The sequence below is a fragment of the Pituophis catenifer genome, unplaced genomic scaffold (assembly GCF_029215685.1).
Source record: "Pituophis catenifer annectens isolate HBS135680 unplaced genomic scaffold, rPitCat1.0.hap2 SCAF_3, whole genome shotgun sequence".
In the NCBI taxonomy this organism is placed as follows: Eukaryota; Metazoa; Chordata; class Lepidosauria; order Squamata; family Colubridae; genus Pituophis; species Pituophis catenifer.
Genome location: NW_027256883.1, coordinates 11,171,646 through 11,189,627, shown reverse-complemented (window position 1 = coordinate 11,189,627; position 17,982 = coordinate 11,171,646). Strand labels below are relative to the sequence as shown.

The 17,982-nt window shown below is 43.4% G+C and overlaps 1 protein-coding gene across 1 annotated transcript in view; it reads left to right on the top strand.

The window, feature by feature from the left end:
* The first annotated feature begins 671 nt into the window (after positions 1-671).
* Positions 672-17,982, top strand: part of TG (thyroglobulin) — a 178,295-nt gene continuing 160,984 nt past the window's right edge. Inside the window, exons 1-8 of the mRNA XM_070940321.1 lie at positions 672-729; positions 2,563-2,722; positions 3,464-3,570; positions 7,772-7,915; positions 8,244-8,429; positions 10,736-11,782; positions 13,253-13,837; positions 16,883-17,119. Of these exons, the coding sequence (XP_070796422.1) occupies positions 687-729; positions 2,563-2,722; positions 3,464-3,570; positions 7,772-7,915; positions 8,244-8,429; positions 10,736-11,782; positions 13,253-13,837; positions 16,883-17,119 (2,509 nt within the window). The 5' untranslated portion in view covers positions 672-686. The remainder of the gene's footprint in view (positions 730-2,562; positions 2,723-3,463; positions 3,571-7,771; positions 7,916-8,243; positions 8,430-10,735; positions 11,783-13,252; positions 13,838-16,882; positions 17,120-17,982) is intronic.

Here is a 17,982-nt window from a genome sequence, read left to right as displayed (position 1 = left end):
TTCTTCTCCCAGCCGGGTGACTTTGAAGCAGCATCTCAGGGAGATCCAGAAGTTACTTTCCGTTTCCCACAAATATCCCCCCTCCTCTCCCCCCTCCCCAGAGTTCATGGCAGACTCTCACTGCATGGTAGCGAAAGACAAACAAGACAGTGGTGGGTTCCAACTGGTGTTACTACCGGTTTTCTTTGTGCACGCACTTCGTGTTCAATCGCCGCGCTCATGTTCGCTTCCGCTCGCATGTGCGCCAAATTTGCGCTCTGAGCAAGCGCGTTAGGTATCTGCCCAGCTGAGGTGCGGCAATCCACTCTGCTGCACCTATCAGCTGGGCTAAACAAGAAGAAATAAAGGTAGGAATAACGTGGGGGCGGGCGGGAGGGCCCAGCTCCCAGACAAAGAGAACCGGTTCGGTGACGTCACATCATCACCGCTACCGGCTTGGCGAACCGGGCCGAACCGGGAGGAACCCACCATTGAAGCAAGAGTGAGGTGGCAGCTGACAGTACTTCGTGTTTCTTCCTGCTGTAGGTTTGTCCTTCTGCCAGCTTCAAAAGCAGCGGATTCTGGTCAGCCGTTACATCAATAGCAGTGAAACTGCCTACATCCCAAAGTGTCTGGATTCGGGTGACTTTGACCCCGTACAGTGTGACTTGGCTCTGGAACAATGCTGGTGCGTGGACGGGGAAGGGATGGAGATTTACGGGACCAGACAGAAAGGGAAACCAAGGCAATGTAAGTCATTGGTCAAAACATAATTAAGCATTTAAACTAGATTAGTCACGAGATATTTCTTTCCTTTCCTAACCAAGCTCATCCCCCTAAGGGGAACATTCTCCCGACTTCAGCTCAAAGAAGTCTTGCCAACTGTTAAATTGAAAACAGCTTGGTTCTACCTCGAAACATTTTGCACAACCACTTCCAAAAAACGCGTTTACAAAAATAATGGGGAGATAGTTTCTTAGATATTTTAAGAAAATGATCTCACTGTTGTGGCTCCAGGCCTCAGAGAAGTGGCCTTTGGCACAACAGAAGAAACGGAGAGAAAACCTTCTTTCCTTTGTTTTAAGGGAGCTGAAAAATTGAAGACATCTCTAAGCGAGTTCTGTAATTGACCGATCAAGAACGCAGGTTTCTTTCCTCCAATCAAAGCCTGAGAGGCACATTCGAAAGGGGGGATAATATTCAGAAGCTGTCTATTTTCACAACATGCTGAAACCAAGATTGCACATGCAAAACATCATCAACCTAATTAGTTTTAACCAGGCTTCCCTTTTGCTGGCTTAGTACAATCTTCAAATCAAGTCATTTCAGGGAATTCTTGCTTTGAAGTATTGCACAATGCAGAAAATTGGTTAAATGTTCTGCAAAAATAGTTGAAGAGCTGAAGAGCAAAATACAAAATACAGCTTTATAATTTCAAGTCCCAGTGTCTGTTCTTCCTTCCTTCCTTCCTTCCTTCCTTCCTTCCTTCCTTCCTTCCTTCCTTCCTTCCTTCTTTCTTTCCTTCCCTCATCTTTTCTTCCCTTCCTCCTTTCCTCCCTTATTCTCCTTCTCCTTCCCTCCCTCCTTCCTTCCTTCCCTCATCTTCCCTTCCTTTCCTCCTTTCCTCCCTTATTCTCCTTTTCCCTCCCTCCCTCCCTCCTTCCTTCCTTCCTTCCCTCATCTTCCCTTCCCTTCCTTCTTTCCTCCCTTATTCTCCTTCTCCCTCCTTCCTTCCCTCCTTCCTTCCTTCCTTCCATCCTTCCCTCATCTTCCCTTCCCTCCCTCCTTTCCTCCCTTATTCTCCTTCTCCTTCCCTCCCTCCTTCCTTCCTTCCCTCATCTTCCCTTCCTTTCCTCCTTTCCTCCCTTATTCTCCTTCTCCCTCCCTCCCTCCCTCCCTCCCTCCTTCCTTCCTTCCCTCATCTTCCCTTCCCTTCCTTCTTTCCTCCCTTATTCTCCTTCTCCCTCCTTCCTTCCCTCCTTCCTTCCTTCCTTCCATCCTTCCCTCATCTTCCCTTCCCTCCCTCCTTTCCTCCCTTATTCACCTTCTCCTTCCCTCCCTCCTTCCTTCCTTCCCTCATCTTCCCTTCCCTTCCTCCTTTCCTCCCTTATTCTCCTTCTCCCTCCCTCCCTCCTTCCTTCCTTCCTTCCTTCCTTCCTTCCTTCCTTCCTTCCTTCCTTCCTTCCTTCCTTCCTTCCTTCCTTCCTTCCTTCCCATCATTATCTTTTTAACCTGTCAGTCATCCTTTCTCTTCTCCAAGTTATTTTATTTTATTTATTTATATTTTATTTTATTTAGTTTGTCAAACATGTACGAGATAAGAGGTCTAAGTATAAATATGGACATGAACACAGGAAATGAGTACAAATCAATGGGGACAGTAGGACAGAGTTAGAGAAGCAGAGGGAGAAATAGATGGGAAAAAAATGACCTACTTGGTAAGGAGATGAGACTGAGCAATGAGTATGGGATGGGGGGAAATCTCTTCTGAAAGTTCTTTGAAGAAGTTGCGATAACTAGTATTCTTAAACAAAGAAGTCAGAATCAATGCCATTTTTTTTTTTTTTTTTTTTTGCTTGTCAGGTCCTGGCCAGTGTGAGATTCGAGACCGCCGCATTCTACATGGCGTTGGGGAAAAGAGCCCTCCCCAGTGTTCAACGGATGGAGAATTCCTGCCTGTCCAATGCAAGTTTGTCAACACAACTGATAGGATGGTCTTTGATCTCATCCATCATTTCAACAGGTGGGAAGAACTTTTTGCAATGCTTAGTGCCTAGTCCTGCCATTGAGGAAGATAGGAAGACATTCATAGCCCTAGTAAAAGCACCATGGGTGGAGGTAATCTGGACTATCAATGGTGATACATTTGGATGGAGAGCTGAACATAGCAACAGCACTTATAGCACTTAGACTTGTATACTGCTTCACAGTGCTTCGCAGCCCTCTCTAAGTGGTTTACAGAGTCAGCATATCGCCCCCAACAATCTGGGTCCTCATTTTACCCACCTCGGAAGGATGGAAGGCTGAGTCAACCTTGACCCTGGTGAGATTCGATCTGCCAAACTGCTGGCAGCCGGTGATCAGCAGAAGTAGCCTGCAGTACTGCACTCTAACCACTGCGCCACCACGGCTCATAGTTCACGAAACATAGTTTCAAGTCAAGTGAAATACCCTGATTCAAAGCTGATATTTTCCTCATATTTAATAGGAAGGGATAATGATCTAAGGCCCATATTATGACCCCTTCCACTTCCCAATCCCTCGAAAATAAGTTGAAGACAATCTATGAGTAAAACAAAGAACAGGTTACTTTCTGAAGCATGAAAAGCTGTTTCTTGAAAGGATCATTCTCTTGGGTGTTCATGAGAATATAAACAATAATATGTTAATCATATATCAAAGGAGTGGTCATAATGTTCCTTGCTACATCATGGAACATCTCAAATCTATACTGAATTTTCTAACAGCTGGATTTCTCTTTCAGGTTCCCCAAAGCGTTCTTAACATTTAGTTCCTTCAGAAATTTGTTTCCTGAAATCAACGGATACTGTTACTGTGCTGACAGCCTTGGGAGAGAACTAGAAGATACAGGTGAGTCTACCTGTCCTGCAGGAGTCTCCTAAAAGTGACAACTTAGCAGGTGAACCCCTTTTGCCTAACAAAAGGTAAATCTGTCTTGGAACAAGAAGAGATCCAAGACCATCCAAGCCATGACCCTCTTCCAAGATGGGATGAAACAGGACAAGCGAAACTTAAATCTGAACAAAATGGAGGTGCTTTCCATCAGTAGGAAATTGGACTTGAGGATAGACAACCCATTTGGGTTGAGCTCCATCTTGATGTCATTGAATTTGTTGTGGTCCACCAGCCGCCTGCAGAGCTGGCAGCAGAGTCGGACAGTGAGGAGGCTGGGGAGGAACATGGGCCAGTCCTGGAGTCTGGGGAAGGCTTGGACGAGGGCTCTGCATCGGAGGCAGAGAGGGGGCCAGGGACATCTGGTAGTTATGTGCTGCCTCCCGAGCCTCCGGAATCTGACATCAGTGAGGCAGAAGAACAGTGTGAGCCTGTTCCCAGTGCGAGCATGAGCAGAACTGCCAGAAGGCAAGAACAATTAAGAAAAAAAAAGGGTGACTCGGGAGTAAGGCTTGGAGATGATTGGCCCCTCCCATAAGACATAAAAGAGGAGCAAACGGATGTGAGCCTTTGCAGGAAGCAATTAGTTCATATAGTCAATTCAAGCTCTGAGAAGTCCGTTTGACTCTGTGCTCCATTTAGCCTTGCAAAACTAATTGACAATTAGGTCTCTGGCAGTGTTTCAAGGGAGATAACGGTGGGTGCCTATCAACATTATTGAAAGTCTGTGTCATCTCGAGCAGACATCTGTCAGAATCTTCACAGACTGTTTGTGAATCATTACGGGCTGTGAATGACCATAATTCACAGCCGTCTCAATAAAAGAGTTTTTTTGGGACTAAAATTGTGATTTATGCTTTCTCAGGAAGCCTAGGTCAGGACAGAATTCTAGGTGTTGATTGTGCCAAGGAAAGCATTTTTTTTTTATTGAAAAGTTTTACAGAAAAAAAAGAATTTTCTTCCCCCCCATATTCCCCCCACCCTTTCCCTCCCCTCATCCCACCCTCCCCCCCAGACTTCCCAGAGCAAAATACAAGGTATTTCATTTAACAATCATAAAATAGATTAACCTACTTATCCTCAGACTACTAACTCCCCCCCGAAACCTTAACTCCACTATAGATAACATAATACTTCTAATACTTAACATTCATTCATAAGCTATTTGATATTTTCTTGTCTGATACTTATTTTGAATATAATCAATCCATCTTCTCCATTCCGATACGTATCTTTCTTGTGTATCCAAGGAAAGCATTTTTGTGAGCCAATACATTAATAGCAATAGCACTGAGACTTATATGCCACTTCATAGTGCTTTACAGCACTCTCTGAGTGGTTTACAGAGTCAGCCTGTTGCCCCCAACAACCTTGGTCCCCATTTTATCGACCTCGGAAAGATGGAAGGCTGAGTCAACCTTGAGCCGGTGATTCTATGGACCAGATGTCTCCAAATCTTCCAACCTTGCGCTATCCCAAAGGTGCTTTTTCAAGAGGCCCCTGGCCTTTCTGGCTTTTCTTTGAAGACATTTCACTTTTCACCCAAGAAGCTTCTTCAGCAGAGCTGAAGCGAAACAACTTCCAAGAAAAACTAAGGAAGTCCAGTTGCCTCTTGAAAAAGCGGCACAACCATGAACTAGATGACTGAGAATCTCCATAGGTAACTTCACACTACTTCTTTGAGTTGTTCTATGTTCTGGATAGTGTCAGCTTTGGTGGCCTGGTTTCCTTTTACCACTAACTCTTCCCAACATAATTGCTTTCTCCATAGAATTCCTCTGCACGACATGGCCAAAATAAATGAGGCCCTGTTTTGTGACTTTTTCCTTCCAGTGACATAACTGGTGTGATCTCTTCTAGTACTTGCTTGTTAATCCCCTTTGCTGTCAGAAGACATAATTTGTATAAATGCATTTAATATAATAATAATAATAATAAATAATAATAATAATTTTATTTCTATACCGCCCTTCTCCCGAAGGACTTAGGGCAGTGTACAGCCTATTTAAAAACACAAGACAAAACAACAGTTAAAAATTAAAATGATTAAATAGATTTGGCTCAATTAAAAACCCCAGAAATTTAAAATACCCCAATTTAAAATTATTATGTTGATAGGCCAGCCTGGCGGAACAACAGGGTCTTCAGTGCGCAGCGAAACACCCCGAGGTCGGAGATCTTACGTATTTCTGGGGGCAGTTCATTCCACAGGGCTGGGGCTCCCACAGAGAAAGCCCTCCCCCTGGGTGTCGCCAGCCGACATAACTTGGCCGATGGCACTCTGAGGAGACCCTCTCTGTGGGAACGGACTGGTCGGTGGGAGGCTATTGGTGGCAGAAGACGGTCTCAAAGGCACCCGGGTCCTATGCCATGGAGCGCTTTAAAGGTGGTAACCAACACCTTGAATTGCACCCGGAAGACCACTGGGAGCCAGTGCAGCTCGCGCAGGAGGGGTGTTAACGAGTTGCGCCCATAACCACCCGCGCGGCCGCACAGTCACATTTAATTTTTTAGAAGTTTAGATCTTCTATCCAGTTGATCTTTTTTTTTTTTTTTTCCACTTAAGCTCTTTATTGTCACAAAGAAACCCAGCAAAATCTGTCTGGCAGCTAGCCTTTTTATAGGAAGCTGCCAGACGGCTCAACCAATCAGTTTAAACTATTTTCCCGCCTGAACGGTGGGCCTGAGTGAAGCCTTCACTTCTTCGGCTTCACTCTATGGTTACTGAGTATTCAACATATGCGACATCCAACCATCAAAACAAATTTAAAAACAACAACAAACAAAACCCAAAGGAGAAAAAATAGGGTTTGTGGATCTAACTATCCCTCTCAGAAAGTGTGAATATGAGGTGGGATTGTTAGCTAGGAGACCCAGCTCGTATTCAAAGGAAAACCTTGTCCCATATTTTGCCCATAATCAGTTGATCCTTTAAGCCTGTGAGGATTTAAAATGGAATCTTCCCAACATACCATATTTTTTGGAGTATAAGACGCTCCGGACTATAAGACGCACCTACCTTTTTGGGGGAGGAAAACAATAAAAAAAAATCTGCCTCTGCCTCCCAGCAATTTGCCTCCTTGCAGCAAACAGCCCGTTTCAACTTCAGCTTCAGCACAGCCTGATTAGTACAAGCAGCTGATTGTCGGTTGGATCGGCCTCCCAAAGATCACCTGTTTCAGACTGCAGGGATTGTCATAGCCTATTGCAGCCTCCGCGTGCCCCATTGCCCGGGGGGTCGGTGGGTGGGCAGGGCTACTCTCGGTGTATAACGCGCACCCAAATTTTCACCCTCTTTTGGGGGGGTAAAATGCGTTTTATACTCCGAAAAATATGGTAATGGCTTCCCCCACCCACCCACCCCGCCTGATATAGTCAAAGTAAATGAGATGCAGTTCTGTGATTTTTGCTTTCTAGTGTCCTACCTGCTGTTATGCCCTCCAGTACTTGCTGATTGGTCACTTTCTGTTCTGTCCCCGTCTCACACACGCACACAAACAGACAGCCGGGGGTTAAATAAACTGGCAGACAACCGATTCTTCCGATAAGAGGCTTGGCAGCAACCCAGTAGCTGCTTGCCAAGAACTTTACTCATAAACAAGATACACACAGTTCAAGAATTGTCCAGTCCGTAATTAAATCCAAGGCAGATAATGCTGTTTCCAAAGATGCAATGTGACTCAATAGTAATTAGTTTTGTCCATCACAGAGTCTGAATGGCCACCTCACCCCCTTTTATACCCTGTGGGGTGTAGTCCAGTGACTCAGCTTAATCTCTGACATGCCTCTTCTTCTGTTGCGCATGCTTATCTCTGCGACGCTGCCGAGGGTCCAGCCAAGACTCATCTCCCTCATTACTGTCCACCTGTGGCTGTGTGGACATGCTTGGCCCCGGCCCTATCTCTTGACCTTCGGCGGACACTGAAGGCATTGCCAGAGAGGAGGGTCCTGGAGAGGGAGGCCTTGCCAACTCCTCTCCTTCACTCTTGGAGTCCTCTCCTGCCGATGACACAGGCTCAGGTAACGGAGCCACAACACCTTCGCTGTCCAAGGACCCATTTCATGTATCCTAAACAAATTTTTTAAAGAAGAGGTTTGAGTAGCAGAAGGGGAAGCTTCTGTTGAAGGTGCTCTTCTAAAATGTTCTTTTCTTTCCCAGGTCTGGAAATGTTGCTTGAAAATGTGTACGACACAGTTTTTGCATCGCTGGAACCGGTTCCCACCTTTGCTGAAAGTAGCATGTATAGGATCCTACAGAGACGTTTCCTGGGAGTACAACTGGCAACAACTGGCAGATTCAGATGTATGTGTCAAGGTTCCGACTGAGCACGACAGAGACGATCTGTGGCTCTGGTGGGCGTGGCAGGGGAAGGATACTGTAAAATCTCCATTCTCTCCCCACTCCTGGGAGAAGGATACTGCAAAATCCCCATTTCCTCCTGATCAGCTGGGACTCGGGAGGCAGAGAATAGATGGGGACGGGGCCAGTCAGAGGTGGTATTTACCGGTTCTCCGAACTACTCAAAATTTCCACTACCGGTTCTCCAGAACTGGTCAAAACCTGCTGAAACCCACCTCTGATGTGAATGAAAACTGGTTGTGTTATACTTTGTGGTTCTTTTCTTTTGAAGGCCCCTCCAAGTGTGAAATAGAGTATTTCGCCGCCACTCGTTTTGAGGAGGATTATAAACCATTGTGTGACGACAATGGGGCCCACAAGCCAACACAATGTCAACTGAATGGAGAATGTTGGTGTGTCGACAGCAGAGGACGGGAGATCTCTGGAACAAGAAGGAGAGGACAGCAACCAATCTGTGGTAGGTAAAGCCAGAAACATGCTCATCAAGGATTTTCATTCCTATTTTAATGTTATTTCAAGACTGTAGACAAAAATCCTCCAAACATCAGTTGCAATGGAATAGCAGTGAATTTCTTGTTTATGAATTCCTCAGAAATATCTAATCGATCACAATGATAAACAAATGCTAGACCTTGGCCTGATCCAGCAGAATTATTTGTCAGGCCTGGAAGCCATCTTTTTCATTGGACCTTCAGGTCTGCCACATTTACTACTGTGGGAAACTTGGAGGGGGGATTGTATGGAGCATGGGTAGTATAGAGTCATAATAACATTCCTTTCTCAGAGAGTCAAGGACATCTTGCCCTGCACCTGGACAATTGGAACTGAGAGGTGTCTCAAGTTGGGATGGTGCTTTGATTGGCCCATGTGATGGGCCTGTGGGTGCTAGGCAGGGATTTGGACTTTCCTTTGGGTGGAGAAAACCTGGAAGCTTTCAGATTCGGGTTTTCCCAGATGTGCCGATATGACATCTCTAATAAAATGGAACTTTGAGGAAACTCAAGCCTTGGAGTTTTCTTTCATTGGGGGTGTTACTTGCAAGCTTGACATTATTCTTATGTTTTTAAAATATAGGGAGGTAAAGGTTTAATTCCCCCCCCTCTTTTTCTCATTAGGTTGATGAAAGTATTGAAACAAAATTCCAAGAAAGGAAAGCTGTTCTATGTAATAATAGGCAGATTTAATTTATGGAATTTTGAGCCATCTTTGGGTGAGCTCCTCCAGTTTAGATGGTTTTTGAAGAAAACAAAAGACATTCATGGAGGATGGGTTATTAACGGAAGCTAATCTTAATGGCTCATTAGCTCCTTGATCAAGAATAGAATAGAATAGAATAGAATAGAATAGAATAGAATAGAATAGAATAGAATAGAATAGAATAGAATAGAATAGAATAACAGAGTTGGAAGGGACCTTGGAGGTCTTCTAGTCCAACCCCCTGCTTAGGCAGGAAATCTTATACCACTTCAGACAAATGGTTATCCAATCTCTTCTTAAAAACTTCCAGTGTTGGAGCATTTACAACTTCTGGAGGCAAGCTGTTCCACTGATTAATTGTTCTAACTGTCAGGAAAATTCTCCTTAGTTCTAGGTTGCTTCTCTCCTTGATTAGTTTCCACCCATTGCATCTTGTCCTGCCCTCAGGGGCTTTGGAGAATAGTTTGACTCCCTTTTCTTTGTGGCATCCCCTGAGATATTGGAGCACTGCAATCATGTAATTTACTTTAAATATCAGGTGTTGGGCAGCATCAACTGAAAGAAGTTTCATTGTACGAGAAGAGCAGATAGAGCGGGGGCTGAGTTAAACGAGTCATCAGCCTAGAGTCATTACAGTCCCACAAATGGTCTAAGTCCAACCCCGCCACCCCCCCTTGGATTCTATTGGCCCTTATTTGGTGCCAATTTAACATTGGGCCTTAGTTGACTAGGTTCTTGTATATAGGCTGAAATAAATCTTCTATGCTGGTATTTAACATACTGTATGGTCCTGATTTTTTGTGCCTGACATTCATGCTAGTGAACTTTTTGGAGGAATCTTCTTGGACACTATGTGGCACCAATGTTGGTCTCGATGAACCCTTGGCATGAACCAGTCTCAGGTCTCTTCTTGCGTCCTTTTTTTTTCTCTCCCCAAAATCCATGTACTTTCTTCTCAGTGATGTTTTATTTGATCCTTCGAAACCTTCCTTTAATTTTGATTGTTTTCTTTTTTATATATAGTTTATTTATACATTTTTCAATTAAAATACATAAGTGCCTTGTGAACAGTGCATTGTCTGGCTCAATTGCTTTTATAATAATGTTTTCCCATCTCCTAATTTCTACTTCTATTATCCAACCATTTATAAAACAAATCCCATATTTGAAAATATTCTGTATCTTCCTTCTCTTTTACCTTTAATGTCAATCCATCCATTTCTGCACAATCTAATATTTTTTTTTAGCTATATCTTCTTCTCTCGGTGTTTTCTCATTTTCCCAATACTGTGCAAATACAATTCTTGTATTTGTCTTGCCATCAAAACATGCAATATTAAGTACAAATTCCTCTTATTATATTTTTCTGGTACTATGTCTAACAGAAATATTTTTGGCATAATCTAAACACAGTTTTAACATTTTTTCTAACCATGTATGTATTTTCATCCAATAATTATTTGTTTTCACACATGTCCACCACAGATGATAGTATGTGCCTGGTGTTTGGCCTCTTCTTGCGTTCTTCGTAATAATTAACCTCCTGTTATCTTTTCCTTTGTCTAGACAAGGAGCCCACCTGTGTCTCTGAGAGACTAGTATCTCTGTCCAGGCTTTTCTATGGTCCCGTTGGACATTTCAGTCATAACAATTTGTTTTCTGCTACTCAAGAGCCACGGAAGATAGGTCGCTCCTCAAGATTTTGTCCTTTTTTATTCAGAGACTTTGTTGTGGGTTCCACGGATCTGTCTTCCCTCTCAGGGGAAAACAGCGCCGCTCAGCTCTTCACATTTGAAACTCTCCTTGGCGAAGCGGTTGGTGGGATGTTTCCTTCACGAGAACTTGCTCAGGTCGCTCTACGGTTCACCAACAACCCCAAGCGATTCCAAGAAAACCTTTTTGGTGGGATGTTCTTGAAGAATCTGATCCAGTTTAACTTTACAGGAGCTCTTGGTCCAAACAGCAAATTTAATTTGGACAAGTATTTCCAGCAGGTTGGGATGAGAAGCGGATTCAGTGAACTGGCTGGTCAACTTTTGCAGGGAAGCTCCCAGGAGAAGTTTAATCTGAGCCAATCTCTTGTTGATGGCTTTGGTCGTACGGTCAATTTAGAGGACAATCAGAGTGCCATCAAATTCCTTGCTTCCCTTCTTGAAGCCCCAGAGTTTTTCGCTTTTCTGCAACATGTGATTTCTGTCCCAGAGAGTGTCACCAAAGATTTAGGAAATGTGGTGAAGATTCTGTTGAAAGCAAGAGACTGCATGGAAGAGGACAATGATGTTTTCGTGCCAGACTGTATGGAAGATGGGAAGTACAAGGAGATCCAGTGTAAGCGAGGGGAGTGTTGGTGCGTAGATTTAAGGGGGAAAGAAATCCCCGGATCCAGAGTACGAGGGACAAACCCACGGTGCCCTACAACGTGTGAAAAGCAAAGGGCCAGTTTGCAACTCTTATTAAGAGACCAGCCGGCAGGATCTCAGATGTTTGTTCCTTCATGCACCAAAGAAGGAAAATTCCTCCCAGTCCAGTGCCATGGAAAAAATTGTTTCTGTGTCAATTCAGAAGGCATACCTGTTCCAGGAATAAGTATCAATTCTGGAGACCCCATACAATGTAAGTCTCACATGTTCACATGCATTATTATTTTATTTTATTTTATGTTGATTTAAGCAATCAACATAAATCATACTAGGAAGCTAAATAAAACAATATAAATCGTAAAGATACAAGCAACAAGTTATACTGTAGTCATAAGTAGAAAAGGAGATAGGTAATAGGAAGGATGAAAAGAATAATAGTAGTACGGTCTTAGTAAATAGTTTGAAAGCGTTGTGTGAATTAGTTGTTTAACAGAGTGATGGCATGGGAGAAAACCTGTTCTTGTGTCTAGTTGTTCTGATGTGCGATACCCTATAATGTCGTTTTGAGGGTAGAAGTTGAAACAACTTATGTTCAGGATATGAGGAGTCTGTAGATATTTTCGCAGCCCTCTTTTAAAGATAAAGAGACTGTGATTACAGCACAGGCGGCTAGATTCTGCACAGCAGCACTGAGGATTTGTTGGAAACATGTGATTAATCCACCCTAGCTATTTTACACAACTACTGTTCCAAAGTCTTTTGCATTACTATTTTGTTTTGCATTTTAGTATTTAATGACTACAGGCCTCACGGTTCATGGATTGCTATTATAGTATAATTACAGTATTGGCCAAAATTGTGGAAACCTTTTGGGAAAAGTGTATTATCTATAATTAGCTAATAACACCCCTTTTTTGTAGTAGTAGTACCATAAAATTATATATCAATGGAAAGTTAATTTAATCAAGAATGTAATGCAATAACTTTTATGAAGGATTTGCTATTAGAATAGCAGTTAAAGTATAAAGAAAGAAAAGTGAAACACATAGAAAATACGAGATATGCAAAAATGATCACCATAGAAAAAATGAGATATACAAAAATGATCACCATGTCAGTTAATACTTATATGAGTAACCTTTAGCATGAATTATGGCCTTACAACGTCTTCCCATGGAGTTAACCAAGTCTTTTAGTTCTGCAGCTGTTATCATGTGAAACCAAGATTGAATGATGGCTTCTATTAACTGGGTTTTATTGCTGGGTTGCTTCTGACTAACAAGGTTCTTTAGATGACTCCCTAGATTTTCAATTGGGTTTAAGGTCTGGGCTATTCCCAGGCCATTCCAGCAGTGGAATAGGATTATCTTGAAACTCCAAAAAACACTGGTGTTATTAGCCATCAAATTTCAAAAATATACTTTTCCCAAAAGGTTTCCACAATTTTGGCCACTACTGTAGGCCATGTGTAACTGACTGACTGGATGCCAAATTGTGATTTTAATATAGATTTTATCCATTATTTATTATTTTATTCTAGGATTTTAAACTGGATATTCATTGAGTGTTTTTATTTGTCCTGGTCTCCGGTCTGTGACTATAATGGACCTGATTTTGATGAATTAAAATGCATTAAACCATTTCAGTTATTCTTGTGGTAGGGTGAAAATCTTAAAGCACCTGTTCTACTGACTTCATATTGATCAAGTTGGTTCTTTCTTAGGTCCAAGTGACTGCCATCTTGCAGCTGGTCAAGCTTTTCTAAGAACTGCTAAGCAGTTTCTTTTGAATCCCACCGCTCTGACTCAATCGTCCAGTGTTTATGTACCTCAGTGCGGTCTGGATGGTCAATGGAGGCCAATCCAGTGCAATGGCCCACCCGAACAAGCTTTTGAGTGGTACCAAAGATGGAATACTCAGAACAATAATAACAATGTGCTTACTATCACTGAGTTGGCTAACGTACTCCTAGACTACAAGGCAAGATCTCAGCAAAGCTTTGAAGATTTCATCAACAATCTCTATGCAGCGGGCCACCAGAATATTTTCCCAGAATTCTCCAAATACTCATCTTTTGAAGCTGTTCCTCGAGAGCTGCTGGAGGGCAATACAATGCAGTCCTCTGAGAATGTTTTACTGGATCCATTCATCTTTTGGCAACTTCTTCAAGGTCTCCTTAATCATTATCCAGGATCCTACAGTGATTTTAGTATCCCCTTGGGACATTTCGATCTTCGCAACTGTTGGTGTGTGGATGAAAAGGGACGCATGCAAGGAAGCCAAGCCAGCGTAAATCAAGTTCCAACTTGTAAGTAACTTGGGCCACTCACCAGATCTTCCTGTGATAAAAGATTAGAACGTAGAATAATAGGGTTGAATTGAAAGGGTCCATGGAGGTCTCCTAATCAACCCCCTGCCCATGGCAGGAGATCCTATACCATTCTGGAATTTCTTGGGGCTTGATGGAATCATAGAAAGAATAGGGCCTCCACCAAGCAGGAGGCCCTATACCAGTGATGGATAACCTTTTTGCCATCACGTGCCAAAAGTGGGGGGAGCGCAGGGGGGGTCATGTGCACATGTGCCCACACCCATAATTCTATGCGCCCCGTCCCCCCACGCATGCGGGCCTCCCCTGCGCTCCGCCTGCTTTTGGCACGGGAGGCCCAGTAGAGCCGTTTTTCACTCTCCCCAGGCTCCAGAGCCTTTCTAGGAGCCTGGGGAGGGTAAAAACGGCCTTCCTCATCCCCAGAGGCCCTCTGGAGGCTGGAAACAACATGTTTCCTGACTTCCAGGGCGCCCAGAAGGCTCGAAAATCAGCTGGTCAGCGTACGCATGCATGCCGGAGCTGACGTGCCCACCGATATGGCTCCGTGTGCCACTGTGGCACCCGTGCCATAGGTTCGCCATCATGGCCCTATACCATTTCAGTCAAATGGCTGTCCAAACCTTTCTTAAAAACCTCCAACGATGGAGCACCCACAACTTCTGAAGGCAAGCCATTCCACTGGTTAATTGTTCTAAATGTCAGGAAATTTCCCCTTAGTTCTAGGTTGCTTCTCTCCTTGATTAGTTTCCATCTGTTGCTTCTTGCCCTGCCTCCAGGTGTCTGGGAGAATAGCTTGACTCCTTCTTGATGGGATTGAGCAAAATCTGAGCCTAATGAAGCATTTATGATGTGACTAACATTGCACTAAGCCATACATTCATTTAGAATAGAATAGAATAGAATTCTTTATTGGCCAAGTATGATTGGACACAGAAGGAATTTGTCTTGGTGCATTTGGTTTTAGTTTTCAATTTTGTATAGGCCTAATCCTAGTTTGTAGTCCATGGATGGTGGTTTAGCATTCTGTGTGTGAGCCTGGCCATTGTAACCCAATAAACAAATCAGGTTTAAACTAAACCAAGATTTCTGTTTAAATTAAATTGTAGGAAGTTAGCTCCCACACCTTTCCTAGAAGAATGAAATATTTTAGGAAATATTAAAAAGGCAGAATATTAAGTTTCCCTGTATGAGAAATGGAAAAGCATGTTTTAAAGATGAAGCAGCTCCCATCTTCCTGCCCCCCACCCTTTGTCAATAGGCCAGAGGCAGAAACTCAATCTTTGTCAATGGACCATCATCTGCAACACAATAGGACCCATCTAGCAACAGAAACTAACACAATAGGACCCATCTAGCAACAGAAACTCACCACATGGCACCTGGGAAGATTACATCAGCCAGCAAGGCTAGCTAAGACCCCCACCCCCTGGAAGTCTGACAACCAATCAGGATACTCTTTCTGGTCCCCAGGAAGTTCAAAGCCAGAGAGGGCATAAAACCTGGGGACTCACTGGATCTCGCCCTTTTTCTGTTCAGGAACTCAAACCATGTGATCCTGTCCACCATTAAACCATCTTTCCAAGCAGTCTCCATGTTTCCAGTGTCTTTTCCCCCACTTGGAGCTGATCTCAGAAGAATATTTCTTCCTACAAAATATAATGGCTATTAACAGATTCTTCCCTGGAGTAATGGGTTTTAGTGGGAAATCTTTTCCCATTAGGAAACATCAGCCATTATCACTGATGGATAGTGGCCCTTTTATAAAATCCACCTTTTTTTCCTTTTAGCTTTTATTCATTTAATTCTCCAAATGCAAGGTGGTTGTTTTTTTCTAAGTTGCTTTGACTAGTTAGCATTTCCTTTTATATAAGGCTAATGAAGTCCTTCAAGACATTCCCACAACTGAGAAATTGTCTATAAGTATTTTAAATAAATACATGAGGAATTGGGCATAATTATTTTCAGGTGGCAATGCTAAGCCACTTTTAAACTTAGGTATTTAACAATCCTACTTGAAAGAACAGCCCACTGGGATCTGAATCTTAGAATGTCCTATTTCCTCCTGGCTCCAATTTATATATTGTGAGCAGAATTGCTAAATTTATAGTTAAGGCAGTTCAAATATGAACCTGTATACTGTATAAAGTGGGGCCTCATGTAAAGGTAATACATTTATCCAAAGGCTGATTCTTTGGATTTGTCACGTATGTATTATATTACTATATTCCCTTATCTGTTTTATTGGACCTTGCACTTTACTATTATTATTTTTGTTTGATGGGATTATAAATAAACTGGTACTCTTTATTTGGGAGCCAGATAATCACACTGAAACTGAACTGAAATTAGTGAGAGTTTTAATCTGTTTCTTATTCCTTGCTTGCTGCAGTACCAGGCTAAATGAATGAATGAATGAATAAATGGAACTCAGAATTGGATGGGAAGACAATAATTATGTCTCTATATGTTCCAATTATGTCCCATAATTAATATGCTTAACTCAGGCAAACTAAAAATCATCTTCATCTTCTTTTATCTGAATCCTTCCCCTTCCCCTTCCCTTTTCCCTCCTCCTCCTCCTCCTCCCTCTTCCCTTTTACCTTCTCCCTTGCCTTCTTTTCCTCCTTCCTCTTCCCTGTCTCTCCTCCTCCCCCTCCCTCTTCCCTTTCCCCTCCTTCCTTGCCTTTTCCTTCTTTTCTTCCTTCGTCTTCCCTGTCCCTCCTCCTTCGTCTTCCCTTTCCCCTTCTCCCTTGCCTTCTCTTCCTCCTTCCTCTTCCCTGTCTCCTCTTCCTCCTCCCTCTCCCTTTTCTCTTCCCTGTTTCGTCTCTTCCTCCTCTTCCTCTTTCCTGTTCCCTGTTTTGCCCTGTTTTGCCTCCTCCTCTTCCCTTTCCCCTTCTTCCTTGCCTTCTCCTTCTCTTCCTCCTTCCTCTTCCCTGTCTCGCCTCCTCCTTTTCCTCCTGCTCCTCCCCCTCCCCCATTAGACAGATTCACCCTACTCTGAGCAAACTTTTTGTCTTCTTGCAGGTCTCGGAACGTGTGAAGCTGCAAAGCGAGAAGCTGCGGAATTCGTTAACAAGGTGGAACAACTTATTCAGAAGTCAACCAGCTCTCATTTTCCTTTCGGACAAAGCTTTTTAATGAGCCAAGTATCCATGTTGAGAGGCCGAGAGCTTTGGAGTAATTTTTCTCAGCTGGAGAGCACTTTTGCAGAAATACTGTTGGCAGGGAGCGATTATGCCATCCAGTTGGCTGCACAATCCAGTATGTTATTTTTTTAAAAAAATGATTTTTTTTTTTTAGAGGACCGTCAAACGTTGGTGATCCAGTATACTTTGAATCACTGAAGGAAGAATTAACATTGCATTGGAGAACCTTCAGCAGGGGTCTCCAACCTTGGCAACTTTAAGACTTGTGGACTTGCTGGCTGAGGAATTCTGGGAGTTGAAGTCCACAAGTCTTAAAGTTGCCAAGGTTGGAGACCCCTACTCTACAGGAAGAGGATCAAAAAGTCACGATGGGGATCACAACTACATGATTGGAGAACTGGGTATTGATCACACGGTTGCGGCCGCCATCTTAACTTTCTTGACTGCCCTGTGGACAGCTTTGTTTGGTTCTCTTAATAGATATTATGGGAGGAGAACCATGTTAGTGTATGGCATTGCTTCTCAACCTTAACAACTCTAAGAGGTGTAGACTTAATGATGGCTGCGTAATTCCGGAAGTTGAAGTCCACACACTTTAAGAGCTGCTAAATTTGAAAAACCCTCATCTCCAGTAACCAAAGATAGAATAGAATGAATGAGCTTGAAGGGACCTTGGAGGTCTTCTAGTCCAGCCCTCTGCTCAAGCAGGAGAACCTATACCATTTCAGATAGGTGACCTTCTAGGCCAGTGGTGTCAAACTCAATTTCATTGAGGGCCACATCAGGGTTGTGTTTGACCTTGGGGGGGCCGGGGTGTGTGTGGCCAGGTTGGGCGTGGCCAGCTCGATGTCACTCGTGTTGGGGGTGGTCCAGGCGCTCTGCCAGTGAAAATGGAGCATGGGAGAACCACGTGCAGCCCTCCTGAGCTCGGTTTTGTCTGGCAGAGGGTTGCAGGAGGCCGTTGCAGGCAAAAACGGA